This window comes from Mesoplodon densirostris, chromosome 2, assembly GCF_025265405.1.
Source record: "Mesoplodon densirostris isolate mMesDen1 chromosome 2, mMesDen1 primary haplotype, whole genome shotgun sequence".
In the NCBI taxonomy this organism is placed as follows: Eukaryota; Metazoa; Chordata; class Mammalia; order Artiodactyla; family Ziphiidae; genus Mesoplodon; species Mesoplodon densirostris.
Window position 1 is genome coordinate 70,804,973 of NC_082662.1, and position 26,197 is coordinate 70,831,169.

The 26,197-nt window shown below is 35.6% G+C and overlaps 1 protein-coding gene across 2 annotated transcripts in view; it reads right to left on the minus strand.

Annotated features, from left to right (window-relative positions):
- ADGRL4 (adhesion G protein-coupled receptor L4) overlaps window positions 1-22,704 on the minus strand; it is a 136,713-nt gene extending 114,009 nt beyond the window's left edge. For both annotated transcript variants that reach the window (XM_060084770.1, XM_060084768.1), the window contains exons 1-2: window positions 22,628-22,704; window positions 21,104-21,253 (exon numbers count right to left, since the gene is read on the minus strand). In XM_060084770.1, coding sequence (XP_059940753.1) covers window positions 21,104-21,253; window positions 22,628-22,649 — 172 coding nt within the window. In that variant the 5' untranslated portion in view covers window positions 22,650-22,704. The remainder of the gene's footprint in view (window positions 1-21,103; window positions 21,254-22,627) is intronic.
- Between the last annotated feature and the right edge of the window lie 3,493 nt (window positions 22,705-26,197).

Here is a 26,197-nt window from a genome sequence, read left to right on the forward strand (position 1 = left end):
AGTAATTTATTGGTATATATATATATATATATATATATATATATATATATATATATATATTTCCTAAATATTATTTTTAAACATGCTTCTAATTTAAATTCAGTCTTCCACCAAGCTGACCAGGTGATTTGTACAAAGGTAATTTAATGAAAATCGCTCTTTAAAGAAAGCTTACTTCACAAAGGCCGGTGGTGGGTGTTGACACGATGTGATTTCTGCCCAGTGCTCTGAATGTCAAAGTGAAGAAATTCAATGAAGCTTGGGTAAATGGCGGGAGTAACTATGACTCTCTTCAGGTAACCAAATACCTCGTCATCTAATTAGTGGCACACATGAATGGATTAATGAGATTCCCACTGTCTACCTACTATCTAGCGAAAACACAGCCAAGGGAACAGGCTTGGCGGAATCAGAGGAGAAAGAAGACCCTGTTGAGCTTAACTCTAATCTGGCATGGTGAAGAGAATGAGAGATGTAGAATAAGTCGGAAGCCCCCGACACACTCCGGTCCCTGTGAGAGGGTGGGGCGGGGTCCACCGGACTTGTGGGCTGCCAGTGAAATACCACTACTCTGATCGTTTTTTCACTGACCTGGTGGAGGGGGGAGGCTAGCCCCAAGGGGCTCTTGCTTCTGCAACCAAGTGCCCAGCCACACTCTGGCCAGGGGTGACGCACTCCAGGGACAGTGCCCGGTGGGGAGTTTGACTGGGGTGGTACAACTGTCAAATGGTAATGTAGGTGTCCTAAGGGGAGTTCAGGGAGGACAGAAACTTCTTGTGGAGCAGAAGGGCCAAAGCTCACTTGACCTTGATTTTCAGTACGAATACAGAGCGTGAAGGTGGGGCCTCAAAATTCTTCTGACCTTTGGGGTCTTAAGCAGGATGTGTCTGAAAAATTACCACAAGAATAATCAACAGTAACACAATAATAGTAGGGGACTTTAACACCCCACTTATGCCAATGGACAGATTATCCAAACAGAAAATAAATAAGGAAACACAAAGTTTAAATGACACATTAGACTAGATGGACTTAACTGATATTTATAGGACATTCCATCCAAAAACAACAGAATACACTTTCTTCTCAAGTGCATGTGGAACATTATGCAGGATAGATCACATCTTGGGTAACAAATTAAGCATAGGTAAATTTAAGAACACTGAAATCACATCAAGCATCTTTTGCGACCACAATGCTATGAGACTAGATATCAATTACAGAAAAAAAAAACTGTAAAAAACACAAACACATGGAGGCTAAACAACATGCTACTAAATAACCAAGAGATCACTGAAGAAATCAAAAAGGAAATCAAAAAATACCCAGAAACAAATGACAATGAAATATGATGACCCAAAAACTATGTGATGTAACAAAAGCAGCTCTAAGAAGGAAGTTTATAGCAATACAATCCTACCTTAAGAAACAAGAAAAAATCTCAAATAACCTAAACTTACACTTAAAGCAATTAGAGAAAGAAGAACAAAAAAGCTCAAAGTTAACAGAAGGAAAGAAATCAGAAAGATCAGACCAGAAATAAATGAAAAACAAATGAAAGAAACAATAGCAAAGATCAATAAAACTATAAGCTGGTTCCTTGAGAAGATAAGCAAAATTGGTAAACCATTAGCCAGACTCATCAGGAAAAAAAGGCAGAAGACTCAAATCAACAGAATTAGAAACGAAAAAGGAGAAGTAACAAATGACAACACAGAAATACAAAAGATCATGAGAGACTACTACAAGCAACTACATGACAGTAAAATGGACAACCTGGAAGAAATGGACAAATACTTAGAAAAGTACAACCTTCCAGACTGAATCAGGAAGAAATAGAAAATATGAACAGACAAACCACAAGCACTGAAATTGAAACGATGATTAAGAATCCTCCAACAAACAAAAGCCCACGGCCAGATGGCTTCAAGGGCAAATTCTATCAAACATTTAGAAAAGAGCTAACACCTATCCTTTTCAAACTCTTCCAAAATATAGTAGAGAGAGGAATACTCCCAAACTCATTCCACGAGGGCACCATCACCCTGATACCAAAACCAGAAAAAGATGTCCCAAAAAAGAAAATTACAGACCAATATCCCTGATGAACATAGATGCAAAAATCCTCAACAAAATACTAGCAAACAGAATCCAACAGCACATTAAAAGGATCATACACCATGATCAAGTGGGATTTATCCCAGGAATGCAACATTTCTTCAATATATGCAAATCAATCAATGTGATACACCATATTAACAAATTGAAGGAGAAAGACCATATGATAATCTCAATAGATGCAGAAAAACTTTTCGACAAAATTTAACACCCATCTATGATAAAAACACTCCAGAAAGTGGGCATAGAGGGAATCTACCTCAACATAATAAAGGCTATATATGACAAGCCCACTGCCATCATTCTCAATGGTGAAAAACTGAAAGCATTTCCTCTAAGATCAGGAAAAGACATGACTGCCCACTCTCACCACTCTTATTCAACCTAGTTTTGGAAGTTTTAGCCACAGCAATCAGAGAAGAAAAGGAAATAAAAGGAATCCAAATTGGAAAAGAAGAAGTAAAGCTGTCACTGTTTGCAGATGACATGATAGTATACATAGAAAATCCTAAAGATGCCGCCAGAAAACTAGTAGAGCTAATCAATTAATTTGGTAAAGTAGCAGGATACAAAATTAATGCACAGAAATCTCTTGCATTCCTATACACTAACAATGAAAAATCCGAAAGAGAAATTAAGGAAACACTCATATTTACCATTGCAACAAAAAGGAATAAACCTACCTAAGGAGGCAAAAGATCTGTATGCAGAAAACTATAAGACACTGGTGAAAGAAATTAAAGATGATACAAACAGATGGAGAGATATACCATGTTCTTGGATTGGAAGAATCAACACTGTGAAAATGACTATACTCCCCAAAGCAATCTACAGATTCAATGCAATCCTTATCAAATTACCAATGGCATTTTTCACAGAACTAGAACAAAAAATTTTACAATTTGTATGGGAACACAAAAGAACCCGAATTGCCAAAACAATCTTGAGAAAGTAAAATGGAGCTGGAGGAATCAGGCTCCCTGACTGCAGACTATACTACACAGCTACAGTAATCAAGAGAGTATGGTACTGGCACAAAAAAAGAAATATAGATCAGTGGAACAGGATAGAAAGCCCAGAGATAAACCCATGCACATATGGTCACCTTATCTTTGACAAAGGAGGCAAGAATATACAATGGAGAAAAGACAGCCTCTCCAATAAGTGGTGCTGGGAAAACTGGACAGCTACATTAAAAGAATGAAATTAGAACATTTCCTAACACCATACACAAAAATAAACTCAAATTGTATTAAAGACCTAAATGTAAAGACAGACAGAATAAAACTCTTAGAGGAAAACATAGGCAGAACACTCTATGACATAAATCACAGCAAAATCCTTTTCGACCCACCTTCTAGAGTAATGGAAATAAAAACAAAACTAAACAAATGGGACCCAGTGAAAGTTAAAAGCTTTTGCACAGCAAAGGAAACCATAAACAAGACAAAAAGACAACCCTCAGTATGGGAGAAAATATTTGCAAATGAAGCAACTGACAACGGATTAATCTCCAAAATATACAAGCAGCTCATGCAGTTCAATATCAAAAGAAAAAAAACAACCTAATCCAAAAATGGGCGGAAGACCTAAATAGACATTTCTCCAAAGAAGACATACAGATGGTCAACAAACACATGAAAAGATGTTCAACATCTCTAATCATTAGAGAAATGCAAATCAAAACCACAATGAGATATCACCTCCCACCAGTCAGAATGGCCATGATCAAAAAACCTAGAAAGGATAAATGCTGGAGAAGGTGTGGAGAAAAGGGAACCCTTATGCACTGTTGGTGGCAATGTAAATTGATACAGTCACTATGGAGAACTATTTGGAGATTACTTAAAAAACTAAAAATAGAACTACCCTATGATCCAGCAATCCCACTACTGGGCATATACCCTGAGAAAACCATAATTCAAAAAGAGTCATGTACCAAATTGTTCATTGCAGCTCTATTTACAATAGCTAGGACATGGACATAACCTAAATGTCCATCAGCAGAATGGATAAAGAAAATGTGGCAATATCCTATATTTATTATTTGTACTTGGTATTCCAGATTTGAATACTTACTGTATGTCAAAATTTTGTTTTAAATTCTATTCTCTAAGTGTGTCATGTTTGTAAGTGTGTCATTCAGTTTTAATATTGTTGTAAGGACAATTTCTTTTCAATTAATAAAGGAATTGATCTGCAAATATTAAGGCATTAGCAGTAGTAAGTCCTTGGATCATAATTTATGAATCGCTGGAATCTTTTTTTGAAAACTTTATCTCCAGTAATCAATAAGACTTAAGTTTTCTTTTCTAAACACAATAATGAAAGTGTATTATGGGTTATAATCTAAAACCTTGCTTAAATTCATATTAACTTCATACTTCTTTATTCAAGCAACCATCTGATTGTTTAAAAGGATAAGTATAAAGAGATTATTGACTATAGAACAACAATTAATGCCTCTTGAAAATTTTCTGACACAGTTGTCTAGTAATAAACTGAAATTCAAAGTCCAAAACATATTTAAAAAAAACATTCTTCTCCACATGGTATTCCATTATGAAACTGCTGCAGGGAACATCACATTCGTTGAACAAACGCAACACTATAATCAAGCATCTGCTTGCTTTCCTGCATTGCATATACAACAGAGATTTGTTGTACTTTTTTTAGTATTCTCCATAGGTTTCTGTGTTTATAAAGGTCCAGAAATTATCTTCAGAACAGATCCTCCATATGGCACCAGGAAAACTAGCATAAGAACCTTTCTGACACAAAGGATATAGAACTCTCTTATTTCAAAATATCAAAATTTTCCCACAAATACAAAACGATCAAGCAAGTGTTAGGACCACCTCAACTTCTGTTCAATCTCATCAAAATTGATTTAGTTGTCTGCACATGTCAACTTTAATTATCAAAAATGCACACAAAAAAACAGCATATTCCTTCCCACTTAAATGTTAAACATGACTCCAGTGACATTTTTAATAACAATTTCTTTAAGACTTAGTATGTGTTCTTGATCTGTAGAGGGCTAACAGCATGATGTCACTAAAGAAACATGACCCAAATTTTAGTTCTGAGGTTATATCCACAAAAGAGAAATAAAGTGGAGATGCCAACTTTTCTGCATAATTATTGAATATATAACTGACCTGGTGAGTCAACCCAAAGAATCTCAAGGAAAAAAAAAAATTTTTGGTGTTCTTTGGTAAGGCTTTACAAATTTCACAATTTTTTTGAACTCTCCTCTGCAATTCATTTTTTCCTCTGTAAATCTCTCCTGAGTTAACACCTGTTAAATAAGTTAGCATGTAAGACATGTAGAACACTGATAACCTGACTACCTTCATTCTACTGTAAGTTCTAAAAACCTACATTCTAAAATTCACTGAATAATTTAAATAACAAATATTTTTTATGTCTATGCTCATGTGCACACACTTTCTTATTTTTGATTTTATAAATATAACCTTTAAAGTATTAGAAAATACAAAATACCATGTTAATCTATAAGGATAACACTCTTAAATGACTCCACCTTCAATATAGTGAAACAACTAAATATAATGTCAATTACACAAAAAACACTTGTTATGCCATAGAAGATTATTCAGACCCCACACAAAAAGTAGTTTCCTTCCCTGTAATGGTAACAAAATGATTAACTAGCAAGGTCAACATGAAGGAACGTTATGGTTCCAAGTGTGTATGGTTCCTTAAACCTCGTCAAGACTTATTGCCAGATATTTCAATTAATGTGTAACAAGGTCACAAAATCAATTTCTTATCAGCTAAAAACACTCTTACAGTAAATTTTATTTTCAAACCATAATCTCTAAATTAAATCTGTGTCCCTAAAATATACAGTACAGAAACTCAGTCATTGGGTTTCCCCCGATAGCATTTTCACAAATGGTACAAGGCTTTGTATGCTATATATAGCCTACAATGTTTGGCTGGATTCTAATCTTCTTAGAGAATGTCTTTATCTTTTTCCATTGCAAATGAAGGACCAAAGTGTTAATTTCCTCCTTAAAATAAGTACAGGCTTTGAACAATCTGGCATTCTATCTTCTAGCAATTTGTTTGGGAACTTTTAAACAGTTATAAAGAGAATCTCTGATACTGTATACTAATCCAGATTTCTTGGTAATATGAATTATCAGAACATAACAGTGCGGGAAAAATCACGTTAATACGGGAAATACCATTACCGTGCAGTAAATTCCATTTAAAGGGACTTGGCAGGAATCGAGCTTTTCAGGGCAATGACACTCAAAATAATCTTATTCTTAATGAAACCTCTTTGACTTGAATATAAAGTACCATCGTCTATTACATTCAGGTGCTGGAGTTCTTTCTCTATATTCCAATTTCTTTAAACAAAATGTTTTTTTCTCCTAAAATTCTTATTCTCACTCTACCCACAACTACACATGAGACTACAGTAATTTAAGTCCTGATACCTTTTCCCTCAATGGCAATGGACCAAAATAGTTAAAGCAGCTGAAATGTATCAATAATACTGCCTTAATTTTTTAATATCCAGAAAATCACAACTTTCATGGCAGACAAATATGATTTGTTCTGTTTTTTAACATTCAAAATGCTTGATACATTTATACAGATGCTGTATAATGTACACTACATAGTGGTATTATCTCATACAGCTGACCAACAAATTAAAATATCTATTTATTATAAATTCAGATTCTTGGCACCAGTTTGATGGTTGGTAAAATATGGGATATAAAATCATATCTCAAGAAGACAAGAAGAAGAAATTATCTGAGATAATACATTAGAGTTTTTCAAAGCATTTTTCCCACAGCCTCCTAAACATATACTCTTTTAGTTGATTTCAGCACTGCTAGATAGCATGAAAAGAATGTTTCCTAAAGCAAGGAAGTGAATAACTCTTAGGAAGGGTTACAACACATTTTTAAAAATTAAACACAATATTTCTGTAGATGAAGATACTATTTTCTTCATAATCTTTATATATTGGAAGTATTAAAATTCTAATGAAGTAATTTAAAGTTACAGAGAGTAAGAATATTTTTTTCTTCCCAATTCATTCATGTGATAATTTATTCTATTTAATCAAATTTAGAGTTTGATAAAAAACAAAATAAAATTTGTCCTTCACTTGGTACATACTAATGCAAAACAAGATAAAAAACTTCACCTTAAGTAGGTAACTGAAGAATAAATACAGCTTCATGTAAAGTTGTATTTAAAAAGATTAGTTCATGGGAAAGAGTGATAAATGTGAGACAAATATTTTCAACAACACAGAATAAAATTCTGTTTTGAAATTAAAGAAAGAACAAAGTACTAATATGCTTAGAAGTGAAAATACCATTTTTCTAAGTGCTAATAATTTCACAGTTACTAGGATTTCTATGAAAACAGCATATGTGACACATCAGATGCAGAAAAAAAATACCATAGTCAATGTGACTCCTGGGACTCTGAAGATTAGGGCCAGAGTGCTTCAAAAACAGGAGGTCATCACAAGGTGTGAGTGCCAATATCGCAAATGTCCCTGCTTTAGGACATACTGCTTCCTAATTCATGAAAATGTTCAAAAGAGCAATAGATAAGTTAATGGAAATTCAGTCTTGCACAGTTGATCACTCAAAATGAAATAGGGAAAGACAGTTTGGAGAAAACCAATGTGAAGTTTATTAAGCAAACTGATCATTCATGCACATTTTCTCTCTGGCTATAATGGATAGTCTTTATTTACAGCAAAATATTTGGGTTGGGATTATACCTAATGAAATCTTGCTATATGGGTCTCTTACAATCTATAGAATTCAAGCAAATCTAAGTGCTGATCCATGCAAGCAGGAATACCACCCACAATGTCTTAATAAATTCAGCATAGACAAGGAGCAATAAGAATGGGGCACCAACCAATCAGAGTAACCAGTCAAAAACAATCCATAGTATTTTACAGATTGGATCCAAGGAATTTTGGTAGTTTCCAAGGATCCACTCAAGAATAAGAATTAGTTACTCTCCTCAAACAGCAGTCATTGTTGGGATTCCCCAGGCACTATTAAAAAGCAGGCACTCTCTATGTCTGTGTCTTTATTCCTGTCCTTGAGGACATGGAGAGGGGGAAGGGAAAGCTATTAAAAAGCAGGCACTCTCTATGTCTGTGTCTTTATTCCTGTCCTTGAGGACATGGGGAGGGGGAAGGGCAAGCTAGGTTGAAGTGAGAGAGTGGCATGGACATATATACACTACCAAATGTAAAATCGATAGCTAGTGGGAAGCAGCTGCATAGCACAGGGATATCAGCTCAGTTCTTTGCGACCACCTAGAGGGGTGGGATAAGGAGGATGAGAGGGAGATGCAAGAGGGAAGGGATATGGGGATAGATGTATGCATATAGCTGATTCATTTTGTTATACAGAGGAAACTAACACAACATTGTAAAGCAATTATACTCCAATAAAGATGTTTAAAAAAAAAAGCAGGCAGACTCCATCAACACTTATTCCAATATCATGGATTGATGGAAAAATAAAAAAGGAATTATGAGAAGAAGATGAAAAAGCAAACAATTATTCTTAACATATAGAAATAAGAAAGGCCTTGCAAAGAAAGTGACATGTGTATTGAGTTTTAGACAATGAATCTCAGTTTATAATTTTTCAAACATTGAAAGTGCCTGATTTCTTTCCTGAGCACACACACAGCTGATTATCCTGTCCCATTTATTGAGTCTGACACAAAGTATTTTGATGCCTGGAACTATATGAAATCCTCAGAATGGAGACATTTAGCTACAGGTTTCCAGCTGAGAAGACTGCCCTCTGGTCAAATCCACTCTCAACATCCCTGGCTCATCACAGTTATAAATAAACAATCATCAATGTTCTTTTGAAATTGCAACACAAGGACAAGTTCTATTTTGTAGCATTTTGTTCCAAATTGTTCATTAAATGGTACTTATAAAATCACATGAGTCATAACCCTTCTCCCCACATAACGAATATGTGTATCATTTTATTCAAAAGGGGTTCTCTCAACCACATACAACAGTGACTGAACCTTTCCCAGAGGGCAGCAAATATAAAAAGGTTTATAGCCTTCTTGTTTCTTTTTTTATGATTCAGGTGACTCTGATATAGCACTTCTCTTGCTGATCCTATTCTATTTAATACCTTACTTTTTAGCACTGTAATACAGGGGGATTCACTGAAGATTCGTCCAGAAGTTCCTTTCAAAGGAGAAAATCACCAGAGAAAACAATAATGGAAATAATGGAAAATAAGTTTTATTTATGTGCCTGCCTCTACTGATTTGTAACATCTGCCTGGAGAAGAACTTTGAGGTCACATCCTGGTTCAGCAGAAAAGAATATCATGATGGTGTTATGGCCATGAATAAGGAGAAGGGAGCACAAGCAGTAGATGAAAGCCTCACCTGCATTGGTCATGCCAGCTCCAGAGATCACAGGAAAAAGCAGGGTAGTAGAGTGGAAAGTGCACTGAGTTTAGAGGCAAGAGACCAAAATCCATATCTGTTTCACTTTCATGTTTTAAATTGAGCCGAAAATCCATTAGTTACCAAAAGTAGATGAACTGTATATTGATTACAGTCCAAATAAAAGTCTCACAATAACAGAATCAAAGAATTTTAAAGCTGAGAGAGACATTAATAACAATTACCATAACAGCCCCAGTTGAAAAGGACTAGAATACATATAACGAGCTTGGAGACCTCATTACAGTCATATGAGCATTTATTATCAGAGAATTTAGTTACTTGGGCGTGGCATACTAGGAGGGTTCAAATTACAGGACTGGCTCTCAGTCATTGAGATACAAGGATATAAGAAAGGGATCCAATAATGGGAACCTGGAAGATAAGACTTTGGTGTAGTAATTATTTTATTTTTTAGATGATGGGGTAATATCACAGTATTTCTAAGATATACCCCTCCTTTCTTAAACTAGAATTAGTCTCAGAAAAGGGTTAAATGAAAGTAGATGAATGTAGACATGAAGGCCCAGAGGATTGATAGAAACTCTTCTTGTAGTGGTCATTGTTGATTTTTGGCTGCCTGGCATCTATTCACTCTCCTGATGGTAAGAGTCACTCAACTGTCGTCTTGAAAAACACTTTTTCTCACTCTGTCCCCATGATTTGAGTAGGTTTTCACCTATGCTACAGAAATGAAGCAGTCTATATATTCTATTATTTAGGTACACAAAGGTAATAAACATCTTGAATGAATAAATAAAAGTGACAGGTTATGAAGTAAACTACACTCTTCTTTTATTGCAAGATATCAATAGGTATTCCTTCAACATAAGCTGAGAAGCAAGGCACAAACATATTATGCAGGGCCTCCCTGGTGGCGCAAGTGGTTGAGAGTCCGCCTGCCGATGCAGGGGATACGGGTTCGTTCCCCGGTCTGGGAGGATCCCATATGCCGCGGAGCGGCTGGGCCCGTGAGCCATGGCCGCTGAGCCTGCGCGTCCGGAGCCTGCGCGTCCGGAGCCTGTGCTCCGCAACGGGGGAGGCCACAACAGTGAGAGGCCCGCATACCGCAAAAAAAAAAAAACATATTATGCAAAAGACAGTTGAATATTAGAGGGCTCTTTTAACTGAAGACTCAGGTGTTTCTTAAGCTCTGGGAAATTGTCTTATATCTTTTGTTATTTCCTTTGCTATATCTTGTCTGATCCTATTTTAATAAGACTTCTATTAGATGAATATTAGGTTCCCCATGTTGTTCTCGTATTTTCCATCTTTGCCTTTTAGTTCTGCAGTCTCTGGGTATTATTTTTCTGTTGCTTTATTGCACATTATTGCCTCAATTTGGGAGTAACATAGATCAGAAGATAAATATATTTTATTGGAGGAGAAAAATAGATCTTTTTGTATGAACTATCAAGAGTTGTAGCCCGTGAATTCAGGAAATTACTCAGGGAAAACAAACAACATAGGTTGGAAATTGCAAATAATTACAATATTATAACCACAGAATTTATAAGTAAGTCAAAAACAAAGTTTGAGTTCAATCAAATGGAGCAGAGGTTCTTCAACAACAATGCACTATTCCTGGGTACCAAGTATGGGCTCTATCCCCATATTAATGACATTATAATGTGAAAAATTACCAGCAAATCATGGAATTAGGGTCAAAAGACATATTGACTACCCTGTTTCACCTTTGAGATAAACTAGGGGAGTAATTTGGGAGAGGTGTAGGCAGAGATAATGGAAAAGATCACAAAGGGGGTGAAATTGGGTTATTATAAAAAGGGGGATTGTACTCAGCTGATGAACTTAAGAATATCCTGACTTATGCAGTCCAGGGGTATCTTCTACTGATGTGTAAGAAAATTTGAAATTTGTAGTTTCCCTGTTCGGTGTATGATCATTTTCATAGGAGAGAAAACCCAGGAATAGAGACTTTAGTCTCAATCTTCTGGTGATTTTTAAGAACTCCTTGCATTACTGACAATTTTACCAGCTTATTGTCTTGATGGATTTCTACGAAAGGAGATGAATAAAAGGATAAAGGAGGTACAAGGAATTGAGTAGCACAAAGGTTATGGGATATACCAAAGAAGAAAGTATTTTTTCTGGTATAATAGCTCTTTCACACACAGAAGCCTATTCTATTTGTTTTGTTTGTTAGGATGCAAAATTTTTGAGAATCTCTTTGAGGGTATCAACTGGAGTTTTTCCTTCAACCTCTTTTCTCTCCCTGGAAAGTATCTTTTTCAGGCCAGTTCTATTTATTCATCTTTGTTTTGTATTTCTGGCTTTTCTCCAATCACTGGTTATCCTTAAAAGACCCTTATGTTTATAACTAAAGAACAATGTTGATTATCACAGGTACCATGGCCCAGGTTTTGCCTGACAATTACAACCTCTTTAGCGCAAGAGTTCTGGGTTTGCTGCATACATGGGTGGGGCAAGTTTCAGGCATTATTCCAGGTAGCATAAGTGGCGAGTGGGCAGAAAGGTGGTATGAATTTGCACCTTAAGTGATGACAGGCAGATGACAAAGTTTCCTTTGAGATTATTTTCTTGGCTCTATTTGGGAGCAAACACCAAAGGGAAATAGGGAGACCAATCTGTACAGCTTTAGGAAAATAATGTCCCAACCAATCACCTAGATTTCCACTCCCTTTCTGGGAAGGGTAAAGAATATGACCACCACAGGGAAAAGACATCATCTTCACTGAAGCCTTCTCTGTGTACATTGAACTACCCCCATTTGTAGCACTGGATTCTGCTTTGAGAAGTTCACTCTTAATTTGTAGACTTCTCATGAGCCTCCTTTGATTTCACTGATTTTATTTTCAATTCACTGGGCTTGAAAGAGATAGATAAACAGGAGTTAAACAATTGTTCCTGGCCTACGATTTTCATCAAGCTATTAAAGCTTGTAAATAGTTTTAACTTCTCTGCACTTATTCCTAAGGTATCATAAATATACACACCACACATTTTTTTTTCTTTTTATCAGTTGTTTTGATAATGTAGCACAAAAAAAGCAGGATCGAGGTAGGAGGGGTAAAACCAAAATAATTCATTTTTTTCTTAATGAGATTCAATTTAATTATTTGCAGACTTAATTCACATAGTAGTTTGAGGATCATATGAGAAGATTGTTTGAAGGTACTTTCTCTGGAAAATTATTTAACCTATAAATTGAGAATAATACTAGGTTTTACTTCAGAGTTGTTATGAGGATTAAATTTATAAATTCATGTAAAGTGCTTAGAATAGATTGTAGCTCAGAGAAAGCAGTCAAATTTATATCAATATTATTACTTTTTTTGTGAATAAGCTGTAAATCTGAAGTTCCTTATTTAAGCATTAAAGAGACTAAGTACAGAAGAAGAGAAATAATGTGAAAATGGATAATCAGAAGGCTGGTTAATTTGCTTCCAAAATAACTGGGAATTGGCTATGAAGTATGCTAATGCCCTATTAAAACTGGGACTGTAGAAAACTGACATTCCAACAACAAAAGAAATATCATCAACTTTGTAAAATGAAGTTAGCAATCTTAAAATATTGACAAAATAATAGAATTTTAATAAGCAAAGCAAAAAATTTGAGACTCAGTGAGTCACTCTATGGTGTTAAAGTTGCTATCTCCAAATTCCTTTGTTCTTCTTTATGCCAATATTTTCTTGAAAAGTAACAGAGGTTTAAAATGTATGAAAATTCCACATTTAGAGCACAATTTTCACTTAATTTAAATTTCCTAGCAGATCCTAAAGATATGACTGAACATAAAATATAAGATGGTACAACTGCCATGTTCACTTTGCATGCAAAAAATGAAAACTAATGCTAGAAAAATGATATTCAATTTTATTGCTATTGATGCTTTATCAGCAACACATATTATATGATGTATATAAATATAAATATATATATATGATGAATCAACATTTTAGCCTGCAGTAAAAACAAATTGATAGTCTTCATTTGAAAAAAGCCCAGCACTCTGATAATGTCAAATCAGATAGTAAGTCTTATCTAGGATTGATTTAACACAGAAATTTGAATAAGTATTTTTGATTATTGATATTAGAACTCAGAAGTTCTGTGTTGATTTTTACTATTTCTCTTTAATGCTCTGTGCCATTAGTTATCTGATATTACTTTTCTGATTCTAAATATGCAATGAATCCATGTAGATAATACTGATTAAAAAGTAATCAAAAATAAATGAGACTTCTACATGAAGAAACATTTTCACGTTTCATTATAGATTAGTTGGGGAAATCTAAAATCATATATTCATATTAAACTTTTCTTTAAGATCTCAGGATACTTCTTAGTTTGTATCTCATTCATTGTCATATCTGTCCAGTGAGATAAACATGAAACAGCATGACTTAGAAAAATGACTCCTGAAACTTAGTCTGCAAAAAATGACCTTGTCAAGTTAGATAAGAGAAGTTTTTAGTTTTTTAACATTGTTATTGGACTATAATTGCTTTACAATGGTGTGTTAGCTTCTGCTTTATAACAAAGTGAATCAGCTATACAAATAGAGGGAGGAGATATGGAGAAGTTTTTAGTTTTAAAACGGTGGAGCTGATCAGCAAAACTCAAATGACACAAGTTCTTTTTTCCTTTTCTTTTTAAAAATAAAATACTAGCTTAAAGATGGTTTCTATAATGGTTTATTCTTTTATTTTTCTCTTTTTATATGGTAAAAGAATTTGTAACCTCATAGAGTGGATTTTTTGAGGAGGTTCTACTTAATTATTGTGCTTGAGTTTGTTCTCTCTATTGTGTAACCCTTCTTGTCAACAGATGAAAGAGGTCATATTTCTAGTTACAAGGAAAAGAATTTCTGAAATTGGCAAAGGTATTTTATTTATTTGGATGAAGTTCACAGAAATCATGCATCCTGGAATGTAAGCCTTGGGTTAATTCAGACTATCATTTTTTACACAGGTTACAGTTTCCATTCAGTACAAGAAGGCCCAAGGAAATATGCACCTCATTTAAAAAAATTTTGATACACAGCTATCTAGAAGCACGTTAGAGTTCATACTTTTTCAAGTTTGTATTAGTATTCATTTTCCTAAGAAATTCCTCTGGAGTATGTAAAAATACACTTGTTTTACAAAAAAAAAAAAATTGCTTCCTCAAGGGTTTTTTGTAACATATTACATATGAAGGAAGATGTGGATGTAATGTTATAGAGACATAGATTTCTAAATCTTCAAATATTCCTTAAATATTACTTAAAAACCAGAAGACACCTCCTTCTATGGACTGGAATAAGAAGAAAAGAGAGAAAGACATAGAGAGGGGGGCAGAGAGAAAAAGAGAGAGAGAAAGGGAAAAATTAAAGAAAATGCTAGCCCTGGCTGCTACTCAATTCTGTACTCCTAAGTTTCAATACCACAAAATGTAACAAATGTAAAAGGATAAGAAAATTTGTAGATGAACTACTAGGAGAGCTGATGATGCCAGATGAGAAATGAAAACAAATATTCAAAAGATACCCATTTGCAGCCTTAAGACAAAAAAGATTTAGAAGCTACTGTGAAAAATAGCTTTTCTAGAGAGACCTGATCCAGGCAGTTTTGATGCATTCTATCTTCTGGGTATGTAATTTCACAGAAGTTAAATATCAGTACAATTTAAAGATGATTATAAACTTTAACTTTCCTTGTTTTTGTTCCAACTGTCTCACTCAATAAATAGACTAACTTTGGTAACCAGACTATTTAATTTGCCAGATCATGACAGAACTAAACTGATGGACCATCTTTTCAGGTAACAGAAATAAAATGTTGGTATGCTAAATTATTAAGGGTACCATATTCTAAATTTTCAAAGCTAGAATAGGTTTCAAAAATGACAGGGCCAAAATGAATATTCCAATTGTTGAAATAAGTAAAGGTAATGATGATGTTTTAAAAAGGTAATGATGATGTTTATCATATAAGAAAATGCTTGACCTGTTCCCCAAAATGCACTGATACATTTTATGACATTTTTGTCCTACACTGTAAGGTTTATTTCATAAAATATTTGTATTAACGAAAATATTTCTAAGTAAGCTGGTATACACTTAGAATCTAGTTCAACAATGTGTTGGGTTTATCTTTGTTACTTTTAGAGCTAGAGATATTAACAATCCCCTTTGAAATTGGATGAATGAAGAACAGATAGTGCTTATGAAATGAATGCATGAAAATAATACAACTATCTTTAAGCAAATAAAAGAACTTAAGCATCCCAATGAGAATTAACAACTTGAAAGTCAGTACATTTATTCTAGTGATCTCGCTATTATATGCAATATCAAAACATTTCAAAACTTAAAAAACTGTCTTTGTTCCATGCTACTCATGAAAAATATTTTATCTCATATTACTTTATAACCACACACCATTTTCTTAAAACCATTTCGGCAATTAATCTTCCACTTCACCCATCAGATTTGGTTAAAAGTTTCTCTTAGCTGTTTCTGAAGATTAAATCCACTCTCAAAATCTCACTGTCATTGAGGATAGGAAAAAATATATATATACTTAAATAATTTATTTAAATTTAATTTATTATATTACACATAAATTATAAAGTAAGAGTTCTAATAAAATTTTAAGCACTGGTAGCATCATTTTCATAATTAAACCATCTTAGACAATGATATTTACTTGAGTGAGAAATGGGTGATACCAATTAGTTTGTTATTCTGGCATGTTTGTTCTGAAAAATCATTTACATACAGAATGTGACTATAGATCATAAAAGTGAAAAGGTATATGTATGTTATATAGCTTTGACTATATGTATATATCATTATTAAATATGAAATATCATTGAGATGTGATGCAAAGAAGAGTACATAAGAGTTATTTTTCTGTTCACATTTCTATTACAGATATTATCATTTGGTTAAATATTTACAGCTACAGCTATTATTTGTAGGACATAGTTTAGATAGTATACATAATTGTGTTAACTGGTGTGTATATTCATGACATATACATTTTGTATGCTTTGCGTATGTTCTGATGACTATTGGTTTGCCCATTTTGATGAGCATCCTCTTTATTACTAAAGAAAAAAATTGTTATGGAAGCAATCACATGTCCTCAGCACTTCTATTTTATCCTGGGCAGATTCATGCTAGTGGACTATTTTAATTAATATTTCTCCCACATTCTGCTCTTTAGATAACTATTGTGATGCTGTTGTCTTTACCTTTACCAGCCTCATACTGCTCTCTAGTTTATTATGATATTCTTCCAGTTGAATTTTACAAGATACATATGGTCATTAGATAACAATGAAAAAGTACTTTTTTAATCATACAGTATGTCTCCCTGAGTCAGGCACCAAGACTTCATTATTTTCTGTAAAGTGCTTGTGAAGTTGTTCACAATAGGCATGTCTCAAGCTCTGAAAAGATTTTTATACATGCATACTGGTAGTCAATTACATCCTTCCTGACTGTTCCTCTCCTTACCTGGGGCAGTTGTTTTCCTCCTACCCATTCTCATTCCATGAAACTTCCCAAAAAACAGCCCCACTTAATGAGTTGATATGAGAGTAGGGAGACTATTTTCTCACCACCCCCCCATCCTTACACCCAAACATGCACTGCACTGCATCCTTCCCCTGGTTCCTGCTTCTTGCTTCTCACAGCTCAGTTTATTCCAACTCAAGCAATATAGTGTTCTAGGTGTAGCCAAAGATTCTTTCAGCCCTTCTAACATTCCTTCCCTTTTTTAACACTTTCATAATTACCTGGGGGAGGAGGGATCTTTAACTTCCTATATTTGTAACTACTGTAAACTAGAAGGTAGCCAAAAATGTACTGAGAACCATAAGGAACGGCAATAGTAATATATGTTTAAAGAACTAAAATACCTACATTTTATAGTTAAACATCATCAACAATTTCAAAAGCCTTTAGATGTACCCCAAAATTTCTCCACACTTTTTCACTTCCTATCTTAAAATATACTTACATGTCAGCATAAAGATAAGTATGTAATAAATTCCCATTAATACCTCAATAAACTGGTAATAAATAATTCCTATTAAAATGATACTGTTCCACCAATTTGGTTTAAAAATCTGTACTAAACTAATTATGTCAGGTGACTGGTAATACGCTGACATTTTTGGTAATTTAGAGAAGGCTGAGATTCCAGGGTTTGAGTCCTAGCTTTATGACTTTAGCCTGGGACACTGGGGAACTCACTTAAGCTTTCAGAGTCCTGCTTCTCTCATATGCAAAAGGCTGTAGCGTGGAGTTCAACAGAAGTCAGTTATAACCAGCAATAATACTGTTTGTAAATAAAAGACAGCATCTGTAGTTTTTATTTCAACTGCTTGATATGAAGATTAAAGTACATTGGGTAGATGGAGCATAAAGCATAATGAACTGTACTATTGGTTTTACAGGTTGGGTAAATGGCCTTTGTGAGTTGACCCTTGCTAATCCGTTCTTACTCTACCTAATGGGGTCATCTTTCTAATACATACAATCTATCATGTAACTCAGCTACTTAATACCTGCCAAAGGCTTTCTTTTGTTAACAGAATAAAGTCCATACCTTTGACATCTTGACTTAATTGCCATTGGCCCCTCAACTAAGATACCTGTGATATATATCCAGCATGAAATACTTGGAGCTCCTTAAAAAAAACACACACACACACACACATGTTCAACTTCTAGGCCTTTGTTACTGCTGATTCCTTTTGCCTGACTTCTGTCTGTCACTTTGTTGGTCTTAATAAAACCTATTTATTCTCAATTCTGAGCATAAATGTCACCTCCACTTAGAAAGCTTCCTTGCTGTGGACTGCACATCTCAAACTTACCTCTTTTAATACCTTTTATAACATGGTATCAAATTATTAACATAGTTCTGTAACTGTCCTCAGATATATTAGACATCGAGGTCAATTTCTTATTGATTATTTTAACCCAAGGGCATAGCAGTATCTGTTAAGCAGAGGCCTTATGGTCAAACACAGTGAGTAATAGTACAGGCACTGGAATTAGATAGACTTGGGCACAAATCTTGGCTCCACTACTTATTTGTTGTGTCACTTGAGATTTTCACTTAACCTTCTTAACACTCTATTTCCTTATAGGTAAAATGGGAAAAATAACGGATGAAGATGTTATGCTAATTAATATCTTGGACTAAGTGAACAATACAGCTTAACTATCCTGATGATGATCCTGATGATGATCGTGATAATGATAATGATGATGATGAAAGTGCTCAACAAATACTTGTTCAATAAAAAGATAATTAAGTGAAATAAATTCACTACTATTAAAACTGGTTTCTGTGGGACCACGTAATCCAAAGTCTAAATAACTTGTTCAAAACTAGCTCTTGGAACAGAATACTTTTAGTAAGGTCGGGTTATTATCATGACATTTATTTGGCATGCCTTGGAGGGAGCCAGATTTGATGAAGATGATGAAGATGATGTTAATGATGCCAAAAAACAACAATTTTCACTCCTCAAGAAGCAGGCATCTTCAGTAACAAAAATTCTGTCCAGTGATTTCTTAGAGACCTACTAACAATCTTAGAGAAAGATAATGAAAGATGGGGAATCTCTTCAGAGATGAAAAAAGCCAACAAGATTCTTCAAACCCAAAATATAACCTAGACGAGTTAGCAGTTGAAAACACAATGTTTTGATTCCAAAAATCATATTAAATATATTTACTGAAAAAAAGTGTCCCAAATTTGTCAGTGGATTAATAAAATGTGAAAAAGATGAAAACCACTGTTTGAACAGTTTTAAGAGGATATTAGAAACCTCAGATAGTGAATATTAACACAAGTATATATGTACCATTCTTTAAATAAGAAGGGAATTTAAGAAGAACTTGAAAAGAAAAAAAATTCCCATTACAAACTGTGCTCTGTGTGAAAAGAAATTTCAGGGCCAAGGCTCTTGAAATATTTTTATTTTCAACAGAAAATATTTTCTGCCCTTCAGCTGACTATTGACTAAACAGCAGGGGGAAAAACAATTGCATTGGATAATGGAAGATGTGTTTTTAAAAGAAATCATTAAAAACATGATTATGAACTGCTTGGCTGCTGAAGGTCCAAATTGTGAAAAATTATTGATGTTAATGATGGTAATCATGACACTTGAAAAGTATCTAAATAACAAAAAAGGCAACACTGCTTATGAAGTACTCTGGTACAATTTGTAATGATTAGTGGAAAAGCGCATTAATATGTTTGATGCCATATTTTGAAGGTCACTCAACTATCAGCTTGCCATAATGCCATTCAATTAAATACACAATAAAAATCCAAGATTATTTATGGTAAGAATTTTGTAGTGCTTGTAGAATAGTAAATTACAAATTCCGGCTGTATATACAAGCAGAAATGCCTGATCTAATGCACCATTAAGCAACTGTAGCTTTGCTCCACATTTTTAAGCATTAAACTAATTGTGATGAGGTCTGGTCTTACTATATACTGCGTATTTAATCTTTTTTAAGAGCCTATCAAATTTAATCACGAGACGCAACTTGTTTATGCTATAAGCAAACACATGCAATATTAACAATGCACAATATCCTGGTTTAATTAGAAAAAGTCCATGTTATCTTAAATACATTTAGGAGTGTAATACCACACAGTTCAAGTCTGAGACTGCCATTTAATTATATTTTAAAACTAATTTACATAGCTTGAAACTATTTTTTCCTCACTCTCTCCTACACAGAATGTTGTTCTATTGACCTAGTTAAACTAGATTCTACTAAAAATGAAAGAGAGAATAAAGACTGGGTGAAGCTTGAGGAAAGAAGAGGCATGGTGGTGATGGAGACCACAAACAAGAAATCACTTAAATTTGATTATGGGATAGTGTTCTGTTCATCAAGTCAATGGGCTAAATTGTAGCCTAGAAGGAACTTTCCTGGCATTCTTGCTCTGGGCTCTAGCCTAAAGTTCCATAAGTGGGATCTACTTTTTCAGAAAAGAATATATTTCAAAATTTTCTTTCTCTCTCTCTCTCTCCGGGGTATATATCCAGGGTATGCAGGAGAAAACCTCAAATCTCTTAATGGTATTCTCAAATTTAGATAGGCAAGTACTAAGGAAGGTATCTGAGGGCAACACCTGCGGGTGGACTTCATGAATTCTCTGTTCTTTTGTTCCTAAAGGTATTGACTCTGCTCTCAGAACCTAGTTTTTCAGCTTAACTTCAAGGGCAATCTTTACCCAAAATAAGATATGCATGGAGTCATCAAAAGTCCATAATCAAGTATAAATATTGACCTGGGAAGTTTAAACTTATTATTTCGTTAATTAAGCTTTTTTATCAATAGCATGAAACCAAACAGTATAAAGTAAGACAACTTAACTTCTCGATAAGAAAAAAGCAATCATATCAGAATTTAATCTTACAATATACTCCAAAAGAGGTAATAAAGATTGTTTACCTTCACAAATTGTGACACCATTTCCTGAAAATCCAATATTGCAATAGCAGCCTTCAGCTCCATTCCGTATTTCACATTTTGCATTTGGGAGACAAGGTGTCCTGGTACAATTCTGAGTGTAGCAACAATTCAGCAAAGTGGAAAAACCCACTAAAGAAAATAGAGAATACACCTTTTCAAAAATAAAAAGAAAAACCTTCTCCCACTGTTGAGTTAGATGACATATACATTACTATCCTTCTTTCTTTCCATTTAGATAAATGCATTATGAGAATGTCCCAAAGGAGAATTTAGGTAAATAACAGGACATGACCAAGTGAGTAAAAAATGTAATGCTTTTCTTCAGTCTCAGTGTTTATCAAGTAAACCTCAACCAAGCTAAAATGTAGTAAGCAACCTGGCTTTATAAAGAAAACAGCATTCTTACATCACTGGACCCTTCACCTTGAGGTGAGATACTTTTAAAGGTAGCTGCATGATTGTAAAGTAATATCCCTCCCCTGGGAATGATTCTGTGCAGAAAGAAATCAAGGTGAACTGAGTATTTGTGTCTTTTCAAAGTCAAATCTGTGTTATTTTAAGATGAAGAGCAACATATCATACCATTCAGGAGAACAAACACAATTATTACTTTTTTTCTGTGTTCTAATTATCTTTTAAAATTCTGCCTTTTCCATAATAAAGTTTCTTTTACATTTTCTCCCGTTAGAGGGGAAAAAAAATCAACTCAACATACTGGTCAAAGATCCATCTTCCAGAAATGGAACACCAGACAAACATGACCAATAACATGCAGCATAAGAGAGAACAAGCCTTTATTTCAGAGTTTTTGAAAACAAAGTTGGCAATGGTATTTTGTGGGCTGTTAGGAAAAGATAAGGAAAAGGGTAGGACGTTCCTTTTTTATTGTTGTCCTAGGCCTTGTCAAGACAAACCCGCTTGGGATGGACAGTTATGAATCATGCAAGTCATTACTCTGAAAACAGTCATCCGAGATAAACTGTCCTCATCTGGTAACAAGAGATTCTTAAACATTCATTTCTAAATCCTAGCCTCACATAGGGCTGTATATACTGTCTAAACCAGAATTAATTCGGCTTCAAAGATGTGATTTATTATCTTTCTGCATAGTATCATCGAAATGGTATTTTAAAGGAACCCAAAGTCTGGGCCAGCAGTCCCCTTGAAAGGCCAGGAAACCTCCCACAAGTGTTAATTATTTGGATTTCCCAAATGTCTAGGGGGAAGATCAGAAGAAAGGTCAAAGTCTGGGACTTTGAGGACTTTGGCAGCAGGAATAAAAAGATGCCTTGGTCCCAGCAGGAATAAAAAGATGACTTGGCCCCTGGGTACTGAATATCGAACTCCAGAGTTGAAAGGCCAAGGAGAAAAACATCCTGAGAAGGACTGTGTCAATTCCCCCTGGAGTCTTGGCCAAATGCACTCGGCACGTGAGTTCCACCTTGGAAATAGCCTACAGGTGCTGGCCCGGGGCAGCCGGGCGACCGGGGCGCGGGCACTCACCTAGGAGCGGAAGGAGTCTCATTGGCGGCGCCGCGGTCGTGGCGGTGGCGGTGGCGGAGCGGCGGGGCGAGCGGGCCGTGTACCTGGGGCGCGGCGGGGCGGGCGCGCCAGGCTCCCGGCTGCGGCCCCCGTGACGCGCCCGCTTCCTCCCGCCACTTTCCGGCCTCTTTTGTGTGAGTGCGCGCGTCCAGCGCTGAGTCTGCAGGCCACGTCCGGGCCCGGCCCCCAGGCCACCCTGACCTCACCCTGGCCTCGGGGCTGCCGGCCCGCTGGGCTCCGCGCGCCCCTCGGGGGGATTTTGTCCCCTTCCCGCGGGCAGCGTTCAGGGTGCCGCCCTCAAAGCCAATGCGTTCCAGAGTCCCGTGGAGCGTACCCCGCCCCGAGAGAACCTACCGAACTGCCTATCAGGGGTCCTCCCTGCAACCTCAATTCCGGGACACAGCTTTTCTTTTTTTTTTCTTCAGTAACACGTTTCCCTAAGGAAATCTGGGCCCAGAAGTAGGCTGGAAACTTGGATCCAAACAACAGGGCCTTGGTTTCCAGCACTGAGGCCGCACCTTGTGGGGACTCAGGGTTCCAGAGTGTAGAATAAAGATACTCTGCCTTGCCTACAGAGCCTACAGGTTAGGATCGTGTCTAAAATGACTGAGTAAAAAACAAGCAAACAGAAAAGACAAGTGTCGAGAATTAAATGGCTATGAAGTACAAGATGCTGTTTTCCACTTTCAACTAAAATTTACCCCTCTCCTCACCAGCCCCCTCCCCAGAACACCTGGTGCATCGTGTATAGCTTTCCTTTCATGTTACTACATATGAGTTGATTACATAGATACGGATCGTTAAGGTTGAAACAGGGAAACATTTTTAGTGTAAAAATTAAAAATAACTGGCAGGCAAGGCTGATCTATAAGACAGAAAGCAGACCAGTAGTTACTTGAGGTTGGAGTGGGGAGTGAGGATTCACTGCAGAGAGACACAGAGGGAAACGTGGGGTAATGGGAATGCTATTCATTTTGATTGGGAGGCTGGTTACCTGAATGCATGCATTTGGAAGAACTCATCTCTTAAAATTGTGCCTTTTATCACATGGAAATTATACCTCAATAAAGCTGATTTAAAGAAAAGACATAACGGATCTTTGTGTCACTGACACAAGTCATTCCACCTAAAAACAGTTGGGCACACCTTTGTCACATTTCATATACGTTCTGTTTAATTGAACAAACATCTGCTAAAAGTCTACTTTGTACAGAGAGTACCCTCACAAAGATGATCAAGTCATGGCCCTTGGACTCCAAAAACATTATAAATAGTGGGGCAACAGCTAAAACTGGTCACAATGACACAAGTCACAATGATACAAGTACTTATGTATAGACATATTTCCTTGGCTCTCTATTGCATTTTCCTGGACCCTTTCTAGCTTAATTTAATTCCTACAAAAAGCTCCTGAGTGTGGAGCTTCCCACAATAAATGAGGGAAATGAGGAACAGAGGTGTTGTGTGATTTGCCCAGAGTCACACAGCTAGTCTAGCTGACCCAGGCTATTCTGCTTCTGAGTTGGTGCTCTCAGTCACCCTGCTATATACCTTCTATAGTGGTACCACCCTGAGAAGGGTATTGCAAAAATGAGTAGTCATCAGTTATTGCTACCCAGGAAGTCTGGAAAGGTGATTTAAATGCCCTAAATTCCTTTTTTTTTTTTTTTTAATAAGCTAGACAGTGATTCAGTGAATAAAACTCTCTGGCAGCAGTCTAAATGAGGGATGTTATGGAGACATCAAAGGCAGGGAAGCCAGAATAGTCCAGGAAATAGACTACAAATGCCTGAACCAGGATAGGAGTATTGGGATGGTGGAGATAGGGACAGATTGGAGAAAGGATTAGATAAAGAAAATTGACATCTGGTTGACTTGCTGAGGTTGAGGGATAGGTTTAAAACAGAGTGTGAAGATTTTCTAGTTGTGTGAGCAGAAGGTTGGAACCATTCACGAAAAGAGGAAAGATAGGATGAAGAGTGGCTTCAAAGGGGAAAAAGTAACAAGCCCAGTTTTATAATATAAAATTCGAGGTGTTCCAAAGACCTGGCTCCATTTATGGGAAGCTAGTTTTTCCAAAGTCATTGCATTGTACTTATGAAGTCATTGTGTATACTCATCATTCAAAAGACATAAATATAGAAATATATTATTTCCTAAGACATGTTGTAAACTGAAACACTGTACATATGTTTAAAATCACTTTCATAAAATAGTTTACACCATAGATCTGCCACACATACTTATGCTTGATTTTTATACTAAAGATAATAGAAGACAACCAACTTAAAAGCATATTATTTTTCTCCATGCATTGCTTAAAAATAACAAAAATGAGGTAAAATGCAATTTTAAAATATTTTCCAAACTTTCTTTTTGCATGTGTGTTCTTATTAAAAAGTAAAAGTTTATTCATATATTTTTATCAAGAAAATACAGGAGAGTAAAATGTGAGCATGAAGTGTTTAATGATGCTTATAGTTTTAAGATTGTTCTTTGTAAAAATCAAAATTACTGGGCCTCCCTGGTGGCGCAGTGGTTGAGAGTCCGCCTGCCGATGCAGGGGATACGGGTTCGTGCCCCGGTCTGGGGGGATCCCATATGCCGCGGAGCGGCTGGGCCCGTGAGCCATGGCCGCTGGGCCTGCGCGTCCGGAGCCTGTGCTCCGCAACGGGAGAGGCTGCAGCAGTGAGAGGCCCGCGTACAGCAAAAAAAAAAAAAAAAAAAATCAAAATTACTTAATTTATTACTCAAAGTCATTTTCATAAGAAATAAATATAATAACTGAAAAATTTTGGATATGTTTTCTTTACATTAATGAAAAAAAATGTATTGAATTTTCATTCCAAATATTTTACTTGTGAGAGAAAAGTATATGTTAAATAAGTATTCTCAAAGAAATATAGAACTTTAAGTTTAAAATGTTATCAACAATCTTCATTTGGGTACACTGAGACATTTCTTGTCTTTTGAAGATATAACAATCCTTTAGAGCTTGATTTTGGCCTAAATATAACACATGGAAGTAAAATCATTTTAAGCTGCCTATCTAATTGCAGTTTTAATACACTAGTATAAACATTCATCCTGCAATGCGAGATCTTATCAAATCCATGATTAGTTCTATGTTGGGTCTGTCTGTAAGATGCCGGGATTTAAACAGGTTTCCTTGAAAGGTTTTTGGTCAGGTTGAAGTTTGCTGTAGAAAGTATTTACTGTGAAAACCTGGGTTTAACTCTAACTTTTATTATGAATAGATTCTTTAGCCTCTTTGGGGACCAGTTTACCCATTGTAACATGGAAATAACAATGCCTGCCTTAGTAGATCATTGTGGGTTGTTAAGGTCATTAACATACATTTCAGAACTATTGGGCATTTAGTACCTTTAATATTTAAAGCATCAAATATAGGAAATTAGTACACAATTGAAATGAAGACCTTATCCATGGATGTATTTATGGTGCCCCAGAGACTGGCACGAGAAACACGTGCAGCTTCTGGACCCCCTTCATGAGGCCTCTGTGAGACTG